The 21860-nt window shown below is 38.3% G+C and overlaps 1 protein-coding gene across 2 annotated transcripts in view; it reads left to right on the top strand.

Annotated features, from left to right (window-relative positions):
• TBC1D1 (TBC1 domain family member 1) overlaps positions 1 to 21860 on the top strand; it is a gene marked incomplete at both ends in the record, with an annotated part of 85341 nt that overhangs the window by 25475 nt on the left and 38006 nt on the right. For both annotated transcript variants that reach the window (XM_079534801.1, XM_079534800.1), the window contains 6 exons: positions 11704 to 12237; positions 14287 to 14376; positions 17158 to 17262; positions 17676 to 17808; positions 19172 to 19263; positions 20773 to 20883. In XM_079534801.1, the coding sequence (XP_079390927.1) occupies positions 11704 to 12237; positions 14287 to 14376; positions 17158 to 17262; positions 17676 to 17808; positions 19172 to 19263; positions 20773 to 20883 (1065 nt within the window). The remainder of the gene's footprint in view (positions 1 to 11703; positions 12238 to 14286; positions 14377 to 17157; positions 17263 to 17675; positions 17809 to 19171; positions 19264 to 20772; positions 20884 to 21860) is intronic.

The raw sequence follows: 21860 nt of genomic DNA, 5'->3' as shown, positions 1-21860 counted from the left end.
CACGCCGTGCCCCTGACAGAGAATGGGAGGCTGCTGCTGCATGTATTTCTCCCCATCAGCTTTCATTTTGGGGTAAAACCATTGTCACCAGCTGACAGCACTCAGATAAGTGCAGACGCAGCCAGTTTCACATGCCCACTGCTCTCTGTATGCCAGTCACTCCTCGGCGTCCCTGCGGGGGCTCGGCAATGACTGAGGAATGTGCACTCAGCATTTGCAATGAGTTTGGTCCCGTGGTGGAGCGGCTCTTACTCAGCAGATACCTTCTCTTCAGAGCTGCTTCACTTTTATTCTCCCTCCTGCTTTTTCCTTCTCTGAATACACAGTCTGGTTATACTCCCTTTGCTCACATGTCCCTAACCCCGTGGAAGAAGTGCAGGATGCAGGCAGGCTCATGCAGCCCTTGTGGCTGTACAGATGAGTATGGCAGTGCCCTCTGCATCTGCAAGGTGCATTAAGGCTGCTTAGCGAGGTTGGTTCTTTCCATAGTGAAATTCCCAATCATGCTGATTTCAGGTTACAAAGGCTTTTCTGCTGGTTTGTCTTTCTGAATTAATTTCTTATGAGTATCCACTTTCAGGTTCATTGTCGACCTACAGATTTAATAAGTCAAGGCAGATGAGGTAGCTGATCTTGCTTCTTAATACAGGTCCTGTACTCTGCAATTCAAAACAAAACACTTAGACTCCAGCTGAAAATTGCTTTCCTTCACTAAGAAGCTCTCTAGAAATCAGGGCCATTAGCTGTCCTCATATGGTAAATGTGCTCAGTGCCAAAGCGTAGCAAAACCACAGTTGATCCTGCAGGATCAGGGAAGGTTCCTGGTCCCATTAGAGGCAGACAGTGCAACTAAGTTTTGATTTTTTTTTTTTTTTTTTTTTTTTTTTATTGTATGTATGTGTGGCATGGTAGTTCAACTTTGATTTACATATGATGATCTAAAGTACTGCTTGAAATCATGGTTTGCTTTTTGGAAGGCTAATAGGATGTGCAGTAGAGATGTTTCTGAGAAAATGAGCTCAGCGGTTTGACCCTGGGTTCCCCAAATAAAAATATCCATGAGAGAAAAGTTGGGCAAAACACTGCTTTGAGGAAGCCAGCTCACAGAGCTGCAAGTTTGGTTCCAGTTTGTAATTTCCACCATCCTCTGACTTTAGAAGCAATGGTATTTTTCAGAAGCCTCTCCTTTAAGGGGATGTTTGTGCTTTTTTTTTTTCCTGTGCCAGCCAATAAATACTTACAATTTTTGAATCAAATGATGAGAAACATTTCCCGAAGTTGAAAGAGATGAGGTTTTATATATGCTATAGAGGCTGACTAGAGACTTAGCAAGTAAATCTTCAGTAGAAACACATGCGAAAAATGTAAAGAACATCTCAAGAGATGAGCTCAAGGAGAAGCTTTCTTCCCATTTGCATGGAGGACAGGCAGTTGAAGGAGTGGAGGGAAAGACCAGCTGGAACTTGGGGAGCAGAAGCTGAGGCAAGGACAAATTTAGCCCCTGAATCTTGCTTTCATCACTGAGTTATTTGAACTGAGTTTCATCTGAATTGGGTTTGGTTATTCTTAATTGACTTACAGTAACAAATTCTGAGATAAATCAGTGCTTAAATATATGAGAATGTCAAGCCTGAGGAAGTTGTCCAGGGTTTCTGGAGGGTTAGACTTCTGTCTGTCACTATGAGGTACACTGTGAAGAGAATAACATCGTACATCTCCATCCATTACAAGGGCATTGTGCACTTAAGTGTAAATGTTGACAGTGTATTCAAAAATGCATTAAATTACAATAAATGCAATAAAAAAATGTTTGCTGAAATATCTGGAAGCTTCTTCCTAACTCAGAAGCTGCTGGCTTTGGACTTTTTTCCTTTGTGACATCATAAAAAACTGTTGTTTTTTTTTCCAGGGGGAATCTTTGATATATAGTAACCAAACAGGATTTTCAGGTATAGATAGCTTGTGAAATAGCAGGGCTGAGGAGAACAGACTGTGTGCAGTTATATAGGCACAGTACTGGCTACTGAAAATGGCAGTGCTGAGCTGAGCTAAACAGCCCCTTGCATTTTCAAGCAAACATTTTGTTTGTTTGGTTTTGTTCTTTGTGTTTATTTCAAGGGGCTCTATAACCAAACGTCACACTTTTATTAGTTTACGGGGCCACATTGCTGCTCACCAATGAGGTGAGCTCCCTGAAGCGCTGTCATGGAAATGTGGATGGTTAGTGCTCTATAAATGTGTAATGCTGGTTTTGTTTCTTTGGACATTTTTATAGCTTCCAATATCCCCAAAGACAAACCATGGAAAAGGAGATGTGTTAGAAGTGTTTTGGTATTTAGGACAGTGATGTGCCAGATATCTGTTTAGAACTATTGGTAGTCACCCAGAGTATGAACCAAAACTACATACTGGAATTTTGGGTAAATCCCACTGGAATATAACCCATAGGGTTTAGCATTCTGTGAATGTGATTGACATTTCCATTTGATATACAGCTGTGTGGGGGTGACTTGTGTGGACGTCAGAAGTGCTTTTTTTGCACTTGACAAGATAGTTTAGGGAGCTAATGCTACATTTTGTTTATGAAGTATAGAATTGGATACAAATGAACGTGTAGTTTTTTATAATTCAGGCAGCATTTTGTCTCAGTTTGGTGTTTCTAAAGGTTTGATAATGCTTTTCACTTAAAAGAGCAAACAGAAGAACCCAGTTGTCTTGTGGATTAGGTGTGGCTGAAATAGCAGCAGTCCCTGCTGCTGACATCATTCTTTGAGTCAAAGAAAGCAACACTTGCAAGGAGTCTTTCCTTCAAAACTTTTCTTCCTTTCCTTACTGCTTTCCTTCAGCTAGATTCTTAGCATGACCCATAGGGGATCATCCTTGTATCTCCCACCAGCTTTTTGTGGGGATTTCGTTTAGTCAGTGACATCTGTTTTAGAAATGTGGAATGCTTACCACTCACTTCTGTGTTTCCTTGGTGAGTAAGTGTTTAAATATAGAATACTTTGGAAATACTGTGAAGGTCAGAATTCAGTCACCGTGAAAGGGGTGTAGCTGTGTGAATTATCCAGTTAGCTAAGTTTGGTGTTTGGTAGTCATCCATTTGTAGTTACCATTCCATTTTCTAAAGGAACTCAGCCTTAACTGAAGAGAGGAAAAGGGGTCCAGGGGGAGAAGGAAGATTTACTTTTGGAAGAAACTGGGTAGGTTTAGAATAGTAATCTCATAGTATCGAAAGCAGAACAGATTCTGAATTTTTATGTCTATCATTGTAATTTGTGACTGAATAAAGTATGATATAGATAAAATTTGATATTTATCAAATACTGACACAGTAGTAGGAGCTCCATAAATGAGCATGAAGACAAACTTTTATCAGCATGTCTTTCTGTGGATCACGCTTCTTACATTGAGCTAACAGTGTAAGACACTTTGTTGGGAAAGGTGCAGTGTCTATATCTGTAGAGTGTTTTCTAGTTTTCTTGTTTCCATCAGTCCAGCTAGCTTGCTCTGACTGCAGTGATGGAGAACTGTCACTGTAGGTCTGTAGTGAGTTTTGTATGGGATATCAGCATGGGATTTCTTGTCAGCAAGTACCAGTTCCATAATCCAGAAACATTGCTAAAATTCCTCTTCTAGCTTCTTGTCTAGGGTGGCTTGTTGGCTTGTCCTTGAGATGGCTTTCAGGAATGAACCCTTAGCTCCATTCATCTCAGGGTTACCTTTTATCAATGTTTTGACAACTTTTGTCTAAGGGCTGAAGGTGCAGCTTTGTCTAAAAAGGACAGTGACATCTGTGTTTTGTTGTGGGTCATGCAAATTCGCTTTTGACTGTCCATGCTTGGCTGCTCTGTAGCAGTTAAAAGAGTGAGAGAACAGCCAGCGAAGTTGCCAGTGTTTAAATGAAGAAATGAGATCCAGTGAATCACAAAAGCTCAGGCAGGCGCTCTTGGGTGTGCTGCAGTGCTCTGTGGGATGTTCTTCAAGGCTTAGGGTGATGAGCGTAGCCCAACTCTACAGTTGATGCATTTGCAGAGAAATGCTGTCTTGTGGGCAGCCTGTAATTAAACAGCATATTTTCCATGGTGATCATCTTCCTCTGAATACCTCATTAAATATGTTCTTCAGATATCTAGTATCTCATTTTATTGTGGATTTTTTTTTTGCTTCACTTTATGCTGACATGGTAGATTTTACACTGTAACTTTTAAAGGTGCGTTCTGTAAGAGTTTGTGGAAGAACTGCTCTGCAAAGATGCTTTCTCCAAACTCTTTTCTTGCAAGGCTTTTGTCACATCTGGACGAGAGAGGGAAAGAAGCTTTAAAAAAAAAAGTTGAACTTTCACCTGCTTTAAAATATGTGGCCATCCTAAAAACAGGAGTGAAGAAGCAGGTTCTTAATGTGTCTATTATCAACAGGAATTAGAAGCACTTGCTTTTTCAGACAGTAATTCCATGATCTTAGGAGGAAGAACTAGCAAATTTCCCTAATGTGATCTGGCTGCATCTTAATGGAGGGGATCTTGAGTAAATAGCTTTCTGTTCATGTTGCTGCCCATTAACATTGCATCAGTAGCTTTCTATAAATGCAGAAAGTATTTAAGAAAGCACTGTGTTGTGGACTCTTCTTGATAGCAGTTTAGAAACAATTTCCAGGGCAGTTGGAACCATGACCTGTCCTACGCTAGCTAAATTTCTTCACAAAAGGCTGAGTGGTTTTTATTAAATTGTATGATAAATGTTTTAGTTTGAATAGCCCATAATAAATAATGCTAAGTCAGTAAGCTTTCTATGTGTTGTTCATTTCAGAATTCAAAGCAGAGCCTAATTCTGTGGCTTGTGAAGAATTTTTCTGTATGTTCCCTGTATATTAAGGGTCTCGTTAGGTTTTGGGGGTTATTCGGGTATATTTTTACATTGGTTTTTCTCCTTTTCCATTAGGAGTGGCTGGTCAAAATCATTAGCAATAACTGTATTAAACTTAAACCTTTGTTAGTTCTGTAAATTACCTAGCTATTACTAGGAAGACCATTGGTCTAGGAAACAAAGGCTGGCAATCATCTTATTTCAGTTTTCCTGTTCAAATGAAGTAAATTTGAAACAAATATATCATTTGGGATGATTTACAATACATTTTAGAAAAAAAGAAGAAACAAACAACAGCTAGTATAAACTGTACATGTGGATTTCACAGAGCTCTGTTGCTCCCAGTAACTTGTCACATGAGAAGGTGACTTAAATTCTAACTGCTTTTCTGAAGTGGGAATTGGATTGTTTTCAAGGCAGTATCTCTGGTGACGTGGATGTCCATGGGAAGATTAACTGTTGCTTTCCAGTCTTGCTCATGTGTGAGTTGACCTGAGGCAGCTGCAATCTGTTATTACACAACAAAGCAACAAATTCGTGTTTCTCCAAGAACGTATTGGTTCGCTCGCATTTTGTACCACGTCAGCAGAATACTGGAAGAAGCTAATTGCCTTCTGCACTGTGGTTCTCTCGGGACTTCTATAAGTAAACGTAATGTCTGAATAAGGCTCTTCCCATGAAAAACATCACATTCTACCCCAAACAGTACTGGGGAGGAGGATTATTGGAGGACTATATGGGGCTTTCTCATCCCTCAGGACACTTTACTGTGTTGGCAGAGTAAGAGAGATGCTGTTTAACTCCATTGCAAGTAAAGCAACACAGATTAACTTGCACACTGTGCCAGTCAAAGTTGTTCACAGCATTTCCTTCTCCTTCCCCAGTGGAAACTTCCAAATAAAATTCTGGAGGAGGGGGATTTCTGAAACTCATTTGCATCAGTGGCCTGTAATGAAAATAACTTCAGTTGTTATGAGGATATATGACAACTCAAGTTTTCTTCCCTTCTTGTTTGGAGTTTGGATATTGCTAAAAGAGAACAATTTGTGTCTTATAATTGTTTGAAATTTGCCCTATTTTGGCAGTTGTACCTACTTTGTTAACTGTGAAAAAACTTGAGGGCCAAGGAAACAGGGAGATAACCTGATTTCTGTTATACTATTGGAATTTAATCTGATGGTTTTCTTTCTCCCCAAAAATATCCTTAGTAACTCATTTTCTGTTTTAAATTGTCTCTTACATTTCAGTTTAAAAAAAAAAAAAGTAAAAAACCTGTCCTGAAAACTTTCAAATGTCATCACTGACTCTTTCCATTTATAACCATCTAAGAATAGGATTCCTTCTTTACCCATCCTGAGCCTCCAGCTCTGCCATAGGCCTTTCTCAATGCGTTAAGAGAGCTGCTTACACTACCAAAAATAAAAAGATTTAGTGTGTGTTTATAATGAATGAGCACAGATGTTCCTAGCTATTGCTTTACAACTGCTGTTGCTCCCATGCTAGGTAGTCACTCTGTAAAATGTGGGCCAGGAATCCTTTAGGTATGACCAGTAGTCTCTATTACATCTTCAACTGTCTTTTCCATTTGTAAAATTGTGTGGTAAGAACTTTGAAACGAATGATGGAGAAGGTAGCACTGTAGATATGTTAACCTGTTACTTGAAATACCTGTTGACTTGCTTTATTGTTACTTCAAAGTTATGGTACTGAGTGGAGGGGCTGACAAAGCTGTACAAGATGAAAAGGAATGGTTTGTACTGTAAGCAGAGAAAGGGGCTGGGGAAGAATGAATTGCTGCCATGTAATAAGCTTTCCAGGTATGGAATAAAGTATGCTAATAGGCTTCCCAAGAGCAGATTTTGTAAGAGTACCTCCTTCAGAGCCAGTGAACTGCCCCTGCATTCAATGCTGCTCTAAAATGGAGGTGTTCCATTAATTGCACTTTGGTTTTGATCATTCTTTTTTATGGGGAGGAGTAAAAGGTAATCAGCAATCTAGGACATGGTGGAGTCACTGTCCCTGGAGGTGTTCAAGAAATGTTTGGGTGTTGTACTGATGGACATGGTTTAGTGGGAAATATTGGTGATGAGTAGATGGTTGGACTGGCTGATCTTGGAGGTCTTTTGCAACCCTGGTGATTCTATAATTTGTGGAAACTTGCCAGATTTTGTGGTGTTTTGGACTTTAAGGAAGGTATGTCTTTAGAGCTGTTAAAAACAACAACAACAACAACAACAACAACAACTTTCAAATGTGTCAGCAAAATGATGCATCTCTCGGGGGGAAACACTACCACTAAATAGATTAGTTCAGTTTAGCTAGAACATTGAGTACAGTTATGTTCTATTTCTGAACTTGTTTACAATAATCTATAAAAGCTTTCTGCAGATACTGTTTTTTAGAAAGGAAAGGTAATTTTTTGGTGTGTCTATTTAAATTGAGTGGAATGTTCTCCTAATGGTCTTACTTTGCAAAAGTGCAACTATTTCCATTAGTCTCAGGAGCTACGAAGAGACTTCTCAAGATGAGATTTGTCTGTAATAAAGCAAATGTAATGGTGTGGAGTCAGCATGCCATATATGGTCCATCAATCTGCTATAGTTGGGAATTTGTGGACCTGTAGGAAGTACTGCCACATTTCTGACTTATAACAACCGTGAGAGTGTGCATGGGCTGTGTGGAGCTCCACTCCTGGTGGTGGCTGTGTCACTAATTTCTGAGTGTGCTAGTGTCACTCAGCCACCAGGCTCCAGGTCAAAAGGATCTAGGTTTAAGCAGATGACTCTTTTCTGCCCCACACAGAACGTTTTTAGTGCATTCTTGTTCATCAGCTTTATGCATACATCCTAGCAAAACTTCAGTCAGCCCCAGTGCTCTGATTTATCCGAATCTCTGTGTAATGCCCATTCAATGCCTAACAAAGCAAGCAACACCTACAGGTAGATATGAAGCACGATAACTTTTCCTTTCACAGGTCTGGGGTGATAGTCAGCCACTGAGATTTCCCTTACGGAAGTTGAGAAGCTGTTACTGTCATGCTTTACAGTCTGGTGTCACAGCCCTTCCCCGCCCATATCCCTGCTGTGTATTTAGCCTGGCAGTTTGCTCTTGGTGCTGCCCTTTGCAGTCTTGTGAGCTTGCTCCAGCTTGCTCTCTTTGTGAAAAGCTACCCACAAGTTCTCTGGTTACATGTGACACCTCATGTGTATTCCATACTGTAAAGAGAAATGATGCTGCCCATTACTGATTATTATTCTATATATTCCCATATAATTATTATTCTGCTTCCCTTCTGCTTTGAACCCATGCAGTTAAAATTGACTTTTGCCAGTGGTAGGTACAGAACTGTGAGATAGAGTAACGTACACAGCTGGTAAAGTTGCTGAAAGAAGCAAGTTAGTTGTTAATAAGATGAGTGGAGTGCATACAGCAGCAAAATTTTGGATCAAACACTTGGAGACGTGAAATTGTGGTGCGAAGGTGTGATCCCATGCACCCACAGATTTGAAGTACTTGGCACAAGCCCTGCTTTGATGGGAAACCACAGCGTGTTTACGTACATAAAAGTAAAGTGGTGGAAGCTTGGAAAGCATTGTTGTCATCCAGGGCATAGAGGAACCATGAACTTTCTGCCTCCCTTTCTGTATTAAGTCTTGGTGGGAGGCATAAAAGTCAACAAATAGTAGAAGAAGAAAGCCAGTAATTAAAGTACTGCAAGGAACTGAACATTTGGTAAATAAGACTTGAAGTTAATGACTGGAGAAAGTTATTGAGGTCAAGGGGGTTGTAGAGCAGATTCCAAGCAATATAATAAAATGCCACGAAGACACTTAAGATAAGACCTGAATATATAAAGGTCTTTCACTAAAATGGAAATGAACTTGAAAAGTTTCTTTTCTACCTTTTAATTTATGTTGAAATGTAAGGAAATTCTATTGTTTTGAATACATCTTTTTTTAATTTGACGAGAGATTAAAGACTGTGATTGTTCTATGTGTATTTAGTTCATTATCTGGCTGAACTAGTAGGTGAGACTTGTCACAGAGAAAATCCTAGCTGATGGAGCCATGACTTGTGGAAGCAGTAGGTTTCTCACTGGGGCAAGAGGCCATGGGGTTGGGCAATAGCACCTTCAGAAATTGCTTCCAAATTAAATTATTCTGTGATTCTAAAACAAATGACTCCGCAGACTCTCAACATTTTTTTTAATCAATTAGATCTATAAATTAATGTACTTCAGATCTAAAAATGATAAGCTTCACATCCAGTGTGGGGAAAAAAAAACAGTATACTGTACGCAGTATAGGAGCTGACCAACACACAAATCTACATCAAGAAGTTGTAGATATGGCTTGTTTTGCGTGATTACCCAAGAATCAAATCACAAGAGCACTCGATGTTTCAGTTCTGTGCTTTGCTTCTGAAAAATAAACATTCTAATCATAGCAGAAATAACTTTAAAAACAAACAAAAAAAGATATCAGCAGTCCATTGTTAGTTTTAGAGGTTATAGAAACTCTTCTTTCAGTTCAGTTTCAGCTGTACTTTCAGTCCATCAGTCCTATTTGGCTCATGAGAAGATCTGTTTGGTAAAGATTCAGTGTGGCTTATGTTGCTTATTTTTGTGGTTTCAGGGAAGTAATTTTAGGTAGTCAGGGATAATTTTTAGGGAAATAATTTTAGGTCACCACAAGTTATTTTGCTGATTACAGGAATAATCTTCACCACTAATTACATATTTATACTGAGAAATAAGTCAGAAAACACTTAAGAATAGAATTATTTTAGAAGACAGAATTTATGCAGCAAAAGGAAATCATACATGTAAGCGACAGATTTCTACCACAGATCAGTAGGCACAATTACTTGTGTGTTTGTAGAGATATTGGTATCTAACTCCACAGGCTGAGTTGGGAAGGGCATGTTTTTTGGAGGGCATCTTGTTGGGCCTCCTGCTCACAGCAGGGTCAGTTGGAGCAGGTTACTCAGGCAGTATACTCAGGCTTTGAGTATCTCAGTGACTGGGGGACTGTGACCTCTCTGGGCAACCTGTGCTGGTGTGTGGCCACCCTTCCAATCAAGAAGATATTTTTCTTACATTCAGGTGGAATTTCCTGTATTTCAGATTGTGTGCATTGCCTCTTTTCACTGAGTACCACGAGAAGAGGTGGACTTTTCTTAGAGGGGCTGGTTCTTGAAAATCAACGAGCAATCCTAGATTCCACTTCCTTCCACTGCAATTTCCCAAGGAATTCTTCCAGTCAGAGCCATGAGCTGGCCCAGGTCTGCTCTCCTGAAGTTCGGGGTTGTAGAATCATAATGCCTAGTGATGTGCTTCTTAGTCTGGAAACAGTTCATCGTGATAAACATTTGCCAGGATAGAGCCTTGTAGTTTATTTTAAGAATTAAAAGTAGATATGTTTAATTTACACATCATAAATTTTGTTCTTTTCCCATTTTTTTAAATACATTTAGTTATTCTCCATGTACATCCAGGTCTGTTTGCTGAGGGAGCTGGGGTCAGAGAAGCACAAAACATGTTCATTCTTAATTTCCAGATAGCTGCATAAAAGGCCTGGAATGGTACAGGAGGGTGAAAAGAGTTTAAAACCAAGAGCAGTTCCAGGAAAAAAATGTTTTGTTCTTTTCTTATTCAGCATCTTATTCAGTATCTTTTCCTCATTAATGAAAAGAGATGAACATCTAATGTACACAAGTGTCCCATGAACTGGATGTGGTTACTAGCTGCTTCATCCTAATATGTTAAGTGGCTAAAAAATTGTGAGATGAATAAAACTGAAATGGACTTTGAGCTGACTATGGAGCAAATGCGTGCTGTTTGAGATGATAAAGGTTTGTTATACCATTAAGTTCTTCTTTTACATGATTAAAAAATGAAGCACAAAGCTGCCTGAGCATCTTCCTGCAGCCATGACCCTGCGTTTACCTTCCCCTTTGTCCTGACTGGGGGATCAGCTGATGGCTCAAAGGTGAGGCAATGCTTCCTGAGTCATGCTGAGTATTTCGTCATCTCGTTAGAAACCTGCTAGCTATATGTATGTGTGTGATTCATTGTTTGTTCAAATGATCGCACTGAAGTCTATGAGCACCTGGAGTACACTCAGTTTTTATTATGTAACTTTTTTTTTTCTCTCTCTCTCCAAGTCCTTTGCTGTTTCCTCTATTGGTTTACATATATTGTTGTTATGATAAGCCATAGAAATGTCTGAAGAAGATGGAGGTTGCATCTCCAGTGTATTTTGTAGGCTCAGGGATGTCTTCTCTCCTAGACTTTAATCCTTCTCTCCTGGACTTTAATCTACTGCTCCCTGGCTTTCTTCTGTGCTGTCTGCAGCTGAACACTTGTGAAGTAAGCTGTCGATTCTTTATGGGGAACATTTGTTCTGTCAGGAAATAGCCACACTTGGTATGACCTGTTCTCAAAGTAATCTGGGGGGGATTAAGAAGCTGGCAGAATTCTCTCCTGTAACCAAAGATCATGGCCCTGTGGCAGCAGCATGTGCTGCAGAGGAACCTTTGTCTCAGGTGAATCAGAGCAGTGCAATGTCAACAGACACCTGCAGTGCTCTTGTGGTACCACGTGGATGATGCTGAACTCTGGATGGAGAAACAAATGGGCAGTTATCTAGTCAGTGTTTTATCTTATTGTAACATAGATCTGTTGGAGAAATACAGGATCACTTTGTCTGGTCTTTTAGAAAGTAAAAACAGATCAGTCGTTTAAGAACAATTACAGCAGGGGGCCCCTTTTAGTATTGCAACTTGCTTGCAATGAAGCAGAAGATGCTAATCTTGTGGATTTTTTTTCCTCTTACAGGTGCCTGAGATTATAAGCTCTATTCGACAGGCTGGAAAAATTGCTCGTCAAGAGGAGTTTCAGAATAATCTTTCAGATATTGAAGACCCTTTTGCCAAAAAGTTTGAGGTGCTGTTCTGTGGACGTGTGACTGTAGCACATAAAAATGCACCCCCAGCGCTCATAGATGAATGCATTGAGAAATTTAATCATGCGAGCTGTACAAAAAAGTCAGATTCCGATTCCTCATCCCAACAACATGAAACTGCCAATAACTCCGGAGGCTTCTCTTTCAGCAACAAATTTCGGTCTGTCTTCCAGCCCTTGATGGGTGAAGAGGAGGAGAAAAGGCCAATTAGGAAATCCTTTTCACAACCTGGACTTCGTTCCTTGGCTTTTAAGAAGGATTTTCAAGAGGGAAGCCATAGGGGTAACAGCTTTGTCAGGTCTTTTGAAGAAGATGCCATTTCACTAAACCTAAAAAGTCAACTTATCTATGGACACAGTGTTGTGCAGCCAACAGACATTGCAGAAAACCGGACAATGTTGTTCACGGTAAAGCAAGATTTGCAGCTAATGGTGGTGTTCTCACATCTTGGAGTTTGGAATGGCGAACAGCAGAGCTCTTTTTCTTGCAAATGGCAGTTACTTTTTTAATAACTTAATTGCAATTACCAGAGCTAAAACTAAAGTCGCCTACTTCTTTATAAAGCACTACCTGTCAGTATAAAGTATTTTATGTAGTTAAAATGGCTTTGTGCTATGCACTTTAAAACAGCGCTATCTGAAGTGTTGGGCTTCTAAAGAAAACTTTTTAGAATGCAGCAGGAAGTTAGTTCCTAGTTACACAATTGCAATACAGTATGTGTAGTTACTCTGGATATTCACAGAAGAAATAAATTCACAGATGAATGAATTACATGTAACTGGGGCAGAAGAAACGAACCATGATGTGGGCTAGTAGAATTTATGTCCTATGATAAGCAGTGTAATTTCTGAGTAATAATGCAGTTGTACAGTGACTCCCTCCCCTACTCCACACTACGTACGCTGCTGTCTTGCTTTTGTGTGTCTGGAAATCCTCTTATCATGATAAGTAAGCAGCAAAAGTACCTTTTCAAGACCTTAGAAAGAAGTAAGGGTTTGTACTGTATGCCACTTCTTATAATCCTTCTGATTGACATTTTACTTATCATGTTTTGTGTTTCGTAATATCATACAAATCTGGAGCTGATTGCTATAGCTGTCTGTTATGAGCTCATCTCAGATCTGTCAGCTGCTTTTAGGGATGGCAGTTTTTAGAAGCAGTAACAGCATTTTTTAGGAGGAAAAAGAGCTGCCTCTGATTGCCAAGGTTGTATGTCTGTAAAAAAAAAAAAAAAAAAAAAAAAAAAGTAATAGTAAGAGATGTAGTTAGCTATATCTGGTTTAAAAACTTCTGTTTACTTGTGTCAGACTGGTAGCAGAGGCAGGAATGGAAGAAGATGGAGTGACATTTTGCACTCTAGCAAAAACAATTCCATCTTTATGTTCTCCTGAGCAGATGTTTCACACAGAAAATGTAAAAGCCCCTTATTTATTATAAGGGAATAGATTCCCTTATAATATCTTAGATAAGATAATAGTAATAATTCCATTATTAATTCATATACCTATTTTAGAATCAGGAAGATTAGAGATGGGCATATTTGAGTCCAGGTCCTCTCACTCCAGTGAGTACACTTCTCCTTTATATTAAAAACGTACAGCAGTTCTCAGAGAGGCATGCAGCTCCAGCTTGGATATAACATCAGTCACCTGCTGATAGCCTCATTTCCAAATTCTGCAGCTTCTTTTTAAAAATCTAATACAAGACTTACCCTCATCAGACTTTCTGATGTGCTGAGAACTGTTAGGAGTCTGAACACAATCATTTAAAATATTATAAAGGTATTGCCAAGAGTTGAGAAATATGAAACAATAAAATATAAACCTTATAAAAAGCCTTCATCCATCAAAAGTTTGTGTCAGCTCTGGAGTCACTGCTGTGCAAACAGCCTACAGATTAAATTAGGTTAGAAAATACACTCCAGTAACTTTATTTTTATAGTTAGAGCCTTTAAATTAGATGTTATGAGTATCTTAAATAAATAAAATCCAACTACTTCTTCCCTCCAGTAAGTAAATAAATAGAGTGGAATACAGCTAGAGGCATACACATGGATTTAAATTTTGGGGCATTTTATTCAGTAGCTTTTGTAATATGGTGTGTGCCAAGGCTGTAGAAACTAAGACAAGAGTGTTAATACATTTTCTCAGTGTGAAATGAGTTACTTATGGTATAACATTACAATCATCTAATTAATCGCTGTTCTCAATCTCATGTTTCAAATGTGAAATTAAATCAGATTTCATTGTGCAGTGCTCTGAATGCCAAACCAATGCTGTTTATTCTCTCCTTATTGAGTAATAATTCTCTGATTGGTTTAGGAGTACAGCTAGAATAAAGTTAGAGATTTTGTTCAGGAAATGTTTTTGTAATGAGGAAAAAAAGTAATTCTAATGTTACTTGTTGTCATCCTGTTATTTTTGCTTTTTTTTATTATTATTATTTTTATTTTTTAGATTGGCCAGTCTGAAGTTTACCTTATCAGTCCTGACACAAAAAAAGTAGCAATTGAGAAAAGCTTTAAAGAAATATCATTTTGTTCTCAGGTAAGATGGGGTGCGTATTCTTTCTTGAAAGCAAACAAATAGATGTGTATATATATTCTCCACTTATGAATCCTTATGGATTTATCTCCCAGCTTTTCATATGGATTCTCACCGCATGATTTCAGTAATTGCTGTTTACAAGTTGCTAGTTAATCAGTAATTCTGTCAGACTGTCCTTGTTTTTTGCATTGTAATTTCTGACGTAAAGGCTCACTTCCCTGTCTGGTGGATGAATAATACAAGTTCGAAGAAACAACCTGGTGATTTCTGGCTGCAATTTCAGCAGGCATTATTGAGAATTGTGCAAATCTGTGATTTTCTGAGTTGTATCGCTGTATTTTTCAAGGAGAGATTATGAGAGGGGAAAACAATTTGTAAGAGTTTTCTGAAACAATACCTCTGAATTTAATTTTCAAGAGCATAAATTACATGTGAGTAAAAGACAACAGTCTGCAGTGCAGAGGTAATGTGTGTGATGCAATGAGAGAAGGCATATTTCAGAGCCTCCTCATTCACTGGCTTTCTCACACTATTTTGCACTTGCTTATCTTGCGTAGCAACATTCTACTCAGTGTCTTACAGTCTAAATGATACTGGGATCTTGCTAGAAGGTTTGCGATAGGTTTATGTACCCATTTTTAGATGTTAGGACTATTATTTGCTATAATTGTAGCTTATTTGTTTTGTGATATGGTTGTTGGTTTGTTTGTTCTTTTTTAAATAAACTGATGAGGAAAGCTTTCATCATTAAATATACATGTACCTATTCTAAAAATTTTGGAGTAAATTCACTAGTTTGCATGATGTCAGATAAGAGCTTTGAAGAGAATCCCTTGTTCACAGAAAAAGTCATCCCCATGTTCCCGTTGGCCCTTTCCCTAGGCAGCAGCTAGACAGACTTCATGTCATGCCCTGCAGGTCAGCAGACTGTCATGCCTTTCAGGGCAGTAGCAGGCAAGTCTGATTGAGTCTGTCCTCCTGTTTGAAGCATGTGTGGTTGGGCAGATTTTGTGTCAGCTTGATGAGTGTTGATCCTGAGCTGCAGACCCAAGGGCTTTTACCCCAAGAATGCAAATTTAGAAGACTAACCAGAACTATCTTACATATTTATCTTGGAAATACGGCCTTCTTAATTAAACTTTTCTTGGAGGCACTGGAGGTAAATTATAGGGGAAATCAGAACCAGTGCTTAATTTCCAGAATGCCCACCTCACCAGTAAGATCCTGGAAATAGAAGGAAGAAGCATGTGACCTTGGGGCAGTGTCAGAGATTGCTGATCTGAAACAGCTGAGAGCAATTGCTTGTTGTTGGTACCTTGCAATTCTATGTGCACGGCCATTGTCCCAGGTGCTCTTCCTCTACTGCAGTGATTGGACTTTCAGGAGAAGAACCATGGGCAGGGATGTTAAAGAAAGGTCACAGAAGTTTGTATCAGCCCTTTCATGCATTATATAATTACCCACCTAAAGTGCTTTAGCTTGAGCATCCAGTGGAGCTAGAGCTGGAGAAGCTGAGGACTTGATATTATTTGAGTGTCCTGATCTGCTTGTTCTCGTGGTATATCAGTATCTGATATTTGTGTGATAAAGTCTTTGTTGTCTGTGGGTAAATATGTGGGTAAACGCCGGGAAGCTGGGTATTTATATGTGTTATTTTCCTTTATTCAGCTGTCATGCTTTGAGGGTTTATTGTTAGTATTCTGAATGATAAAACATTTGAGTTGGTGCAGAATGTTTGATGCTACCATGCATTCTTTTTGGGCTACGTGCCCCTTTTGTTTTATAGAAGTATTCTGTTTCAGTGTTGTTTTTTAAGAAATATTTTCGTTGCGATAAAATGACAAAGAGAATATTCAGAAATTCCTGCTGAGTTAACAGGGAAAAGAAGGGGGGAAAAAAAATGTTGTGCTAGCTATCTTCAAATTACATAACCCTCACTGAAATTTCTTATTTTATGAAATTTCTGATCATTACGAGTGGTTATTGTGACTTTTTGATCTAACAGCTTGCTTCACTATAGTGTGGTTGTACCATGCTAGCTAGAAGGTAACAAAAGGATACTGAGTGCAACCGAATCTGTATCAGTTCTACCACTCTGCATGGTATTCATCATAAGGTTTAACCACAAATTGTGCACTGAGGAGACATGCACAGATATGACCTGATCCTACTTATCTGAAAGTCATTTCCTGAAAGAAAAAATTCTAGCAATTGAATATCTTCCTTAGCATTTTACCAGGAGGTAATGTTTATCTACTGTTCAAGTAGATTGTACCTGATGTTGCATGTCTTTTAGGAGCAATAATGCTTCCATGATTCATTTTTAATACATTAAACCTTTTTCATTTTTAAATAGCCAAGCTTTTAGATTAAAATACATACGTGTATCGATTTTTTTTTCACTTGCTTTATTTGCTCTTACAAATCTAAAACAATTATGTCTACTTAAGAAAAAGGGAAAAAACAGAGCAAAGCAGCTCCACTGTTAAGTAAAATACATATTAAGTAGTGTTCCTTTATCCTTGTGAGTGTTTTCCAGTGGATCTATAATCAGTCCCACTTACAATAAAACAAAGCGTCTTACAAATGAAATTTAAATCATGAAGGCTCTGTAACAGAGGAGACTTTTTAAAATGACCTTATGATTTTAATGTAGCCGTAACATAGATACACAATGTCTCTGCTATCCTGTTGACCTTATGTGCTTTTTTTTAATAGGAAAAAAAATAGATGCAAAACACTTAACATGGAACTATTTTGTTGCTGTTGTTTTTGTGGTAGGGAATTAGACATGTGGATCACTTTGGATTCATCTGCAGAGAGTCTTCAGAAAATGGAGGCTTCCACTTCGTTTGCTACGTGTTTCAATGTACAGATGAAGCACTGGTAAGTGAAAGAAAAGAGAGACCCATTGTTATCTTATGTTCTGTATTTTGCTGAATATCTTCTACCCTCGGACTATGCTACTGTGCTGTGGGTCAGTCGAGTGCCTCACTGCAGTAGGCTCAAGTTTTTGTGGGGTTTTTTCCTTTTAATCATATACAAGAAAATATTCCCGGATAGAAGCAGTGTCTATTACTATACCACAAAAACAAAAATGGTTAGCCTGGAAGAAATGACTTAATAATAAGTTTTTTTGTGCTTATGAGTTCCTGTGCTGCTTCTGTGCATAAACAACTCTTTTTTGCTTAACATACACACCTTCCCAAACAGTAGTGCCATTCTGTTGTGTTTGTGTTAGGGGAAAGAGAAGCTCTGTGGAGAAGTGAAATTGTTCTTTTGCACTCTGTTCTTTTTAGGTTGATGAAATCATGATGACATTGAAACAGGCTTTCACTGTGGCTGCTGTGCAACAAACTTCCAAGGCACAGCCACAGCTCTGCGAAACGTGTCCTCTGCAAAGCTTGCATAAACTCTGTGAAAAGATAGAAGGTGGGGTATAAAGAATTTTATGGTCAATTTTTTTTTCTTTTTTCAAACATTTTTTTTGGTGGACAGTCTTATGTGCGAAACTGTAGGGAATGAATGCTTAAATAGAACTTCAGTTGTGGGGGGAAAAAAAATGGAGCGCCAGTCTCTCTTAGATAGAGTACTATCGTGTAAAATTACCTGTAACCTAATAAGAATTTTCAAACAATCTAAGCTCCCATCTTGTATTTCAGTTGATTTTTGAAAACAAATTAACAATTTAAATGTGTCTGAATTGCAAGTAGCCTACCACGGTTAGCCATATGAATACAGCAAATTGCAGATAAGAAAGTTCTCAAGAATGTATACTGCAATAACCTGCTGTCCTGTTGAATCTGATTAGCTAATGGCATTACAGAGCCACTGAATATGAATTGTTGAGTTTTCAATGTGCTTGTTTGTGTCAATCTGTGCTCCTTCGTAGAAATGGAGCAATTATAGCCTAGAAAACAAGCTTAAGACAAAAGAGCAAAACAATTATTTGCATTTCAGCAAATTTCACCATTGGGCTTCATTCATTTAAATGATTTCTTGGGTGATTAGATGGCAACAGTAGCTTACCAGATCACAGAACTAGCTTGTTGGACTAAAAACTATCCAGTATTAATTTTGAAATTGGAGAACCTCCAAAACCACTTTCAACTCTGCTTTGGCCTTCAGCTAGCAATCAGTTTTTGGAGAAATTCTTCAGTGCAAAGGAATCTTATGTCTTTAATCATCTTGTTCTGAAGGAGAAATGCCATGATCAGAAATGGAAGTACAAAATACTGTTGATGGTTTGCTATTCTTCCACAGAAAATAAAAGGAAGAAATTTAATCTAGGGTGAGAGCAGGAAAAAAATAATCTGAATGGGAAAGTAGTTAGCTTTAGGCTGTCAGTAAATATTCTCAGCAAAAAACAAATAACTTCTTTGCTAATATGCAGTAAGTTTGTTCTTTTTCAAAAGTGTGTTAAGGCTTACAAATCAGAGAAAGCTGTTAGAAAATATACAGCAACTGAAGCCCAGGCAGTTACTGAATAAAAACACCAGCAAAATAGTCTATGAAAGTGCTTTAGGTTATGGGTTAATTTTGTTTTCTGTGATGATGGGATCTTCTAGATCAGCTAAGAGTATAATCCTGGTCTGTGCTCAGTAATTCTCCTTGCTGTAAAGAGTTCATGTCCCTCATTTTAAAGATGACTTCAGTAGTAACTTTAAATTAATCTACCATTCTTTCTTATGTCCAGTTATGAAATGGTTGCAAAGGGTCAGCTCAAAAAATTGGTACTGATGAGCTTTAGCTTTCGTTTTATACATATTTCTGACAATTTTGTTCCTCTTATTAGGGCTACATCCTTCTAAGACTAAACTAGAACTACAAAAACATCTAACAACACTAAATAGCCAGGAACAGGCTTCTGTTTTTGAAGAGGTTAAGGTAAGCTTTAGTGTAAAGAACCAAAATGATTCTAATTTTTTTTGTGAACTATTCAGTGTATTTATATCATAGACTATTGATCACCTTGTGCTTTATTTTCTGCATCATTATTTTTGATGGTTTTTATCTCGAAATTTGCTTATTTTTCTTCTTTTTATTCTTCTAATGCGTTAACTTGTCACAGGGAAAACCGCATATGTTTTTTTTGTGGGTCAAGGCAGGAACTTGTACTTTGAGAATCCTCAACGTTGAGAGTGGCCAAAACAAAATACTGTAACGTTGCCAGATCAGAAGATGTCCTGCATAAAAGTTAACCAAGCTCTTAATACTCATTGAACTAACTAAAAAGAAGTTAAACTTTCTATCTTTTAAATAAGATTCAAGCGTGGAGGAAAGCATAGCTGGATTTAAGATGTATGATGAACATTAAAGGCAATGTCATTGGGCTTGTCACATTAGATTAGGAAACTTCTAACTTTTTTTTTTTTTTTAGTACCGTTCCCTTCCTGTTTTGAGTCATTACACCCTCTGTCTTTGTCTGTTTCCATTTGGCAATTTATCATCCATTACCAAATTTGGAAGTTGCTCTATGGAGTGACTCAGTTTGTTTGTATATAGCAGCTAGCAGGCACTGTTGCCTTCTTAGTAGTCTGTACATGTTTTAAGGACCTTGTTAATGCTTCTTGTAAGAAGCATTGCAAGCAATGAACTTTGGTTAAATCAGTGGTAAAATATATCTCCCTGCATATGTTCTTCTGTTGTTCTTTTTAGTTGGAGCGACTGAAATTTTTTATTTCATATTTATTAATAGAAATTATTTACTGTGTTCATAAAGCTATGTTGTAACCTGGATATGCATAATTGTCTTTCTCAGGTTATTATTTATTCATCTAAGATGCTCTCCTGGCATTAGCTCCTCTGTATTGCATCTCTTGCATTACCTCAGTAGGCTTTAAACCTAACTTTGGAAAACCATGTTTTATATGATTAAATCCTCTAATTGTTTTTAATGTTTTTTTAATGCATTATTTTATATCCAAATAGAGTGCAGCAGAGGTAGCTATATTCACCTTGTACAGCCCTGCACATTAATTTATAAGACGCCTGTCATTTTCCAAAAGTGAAATTTCTAGTGAGAAAGATGACTAGAAGCATCGTGAATAACAGCAAGACACACTTTGTGTATGCTGCAAACTCAGGACTGCATTTTTTTTTTTTTTAATGGACAAAAATGTACTCTGAAGTTGTTATTTCCATGTAGAAGTTTCATAGTTTTATAATTGGCCTTTAGTTTTCACACAAAATCTGTCATTTTGGTAGTGTGATTGAAGTGTTTCTCTGGCTGTGTTGCTGCTTTTCTTGGGACTCTGCTGTCCTCTGGTGGACTGATACAGTAGCACTAATTCAAACTTGTAGTTAGATATTGACAGTGAGAAATGAAAAAGGTGGGATGTTTGCTGATCATTTTATGAATGCATATGACTGTGCTTGTGGTGTTTTTAATTAAAGAAATTGAGACCAAGAAATGATCAAAAAGAGAATGAGCTGATTATCTCTATTTTGAGAAACATGTATGAAGAAAAACAGAAGGACCATGTTCACGTTGGGGAAACAAAACAAGTAAGTAACCGTTCAGTTTTAGCTCATGTAAGAAAAGAAAAATCATTTATTCCGTACTTAAATCTTATCTAAAGCAAACTTCCATTATTGGTATTTTGGTACTTCAGACTGTTGGCAGTGTTGAATACTGGTTTTCCTTTCGACTAACATCACATGTCAAAATTAGGCATAGATTGCATGTTTTGAGTTGTCCAGTAGAGTTTGGTTCCCGACCTTGGATGAAGAGATGCAAGCTATGGAGGCCAATAATTTTGATTGTCATTGCAATGAGAAGAAAGAAACAGTCCTGTCAGAGAATATATAAGCAATCTGTAATTGCTCTCACCTGAGCTGTGGCTTTTGCCACCTCCTTGACTTTGTGAGCCAATGTCCCAACAGCACACTGGGCTTGATCATTGCTAAAAATGGTTATGTTGACTCAATAGCTGAAAGTTATTTCTTTTGTGTCAATTACCATTTGAAATGACCTCAAGAGAAATAGCTGAGAAGCAATGCTGTTGAATCTTTTATGAAGAAAGGTTGAGGAACTGGGCTTGTTTAGCTTATAGAAGAGAAGGTTCTGGGGGGACCTCATTGTGGCCTTCCAGTACTTGAAGGAAGCGTATAAACAGGAGGGGGGAATGACTGTTTACGAGGATGGATAGTGATAGGACAAGGGGGAATGGTTTCAAACTGAGACAGGGAAGGTTTAGGTTGGATATGAGGTTTTACACACCGAGGGTGGTGACACTGGAACAGGTTGCCCAAGGAGGTTGTGGATGCCCCATCCCTGGAGGCATGTAAGGCCAGGCTGGATGTAGCTCTGGGCAGCCTGGTTGGTGACTGTGTACACAGCAGGGAGTTGAAACTAGTTTATCTTTATGGTCCTTTTCAACCCAGGCCATTCTATGATTCTGTGAATCAACAGGAGAAATCACAGAGTTGCAGGGGTTGGAAGAGAGCTTTACAGATCAAGTCCAACCCTCCTTGCTAAAGCA

The sequence above is a fragment of the Tetrao urogallus genome, assembly GCF_951394365.1.
Source record: "Tetrao urogallus genome assembly, chromosome: 4".
Taxonomy (NCBI): domain Eukaryota; kingdom Metazoa; phylum Chordata; class Aves; order Galliformes; family Phasianidae; genus Tetrao; species Tetrao urogallus.
The sequence above is the reverse complement of the archived record's forward strand: the minus strand, read 5'-3'. Positions and strand labels throughout refer to the sequence as shown.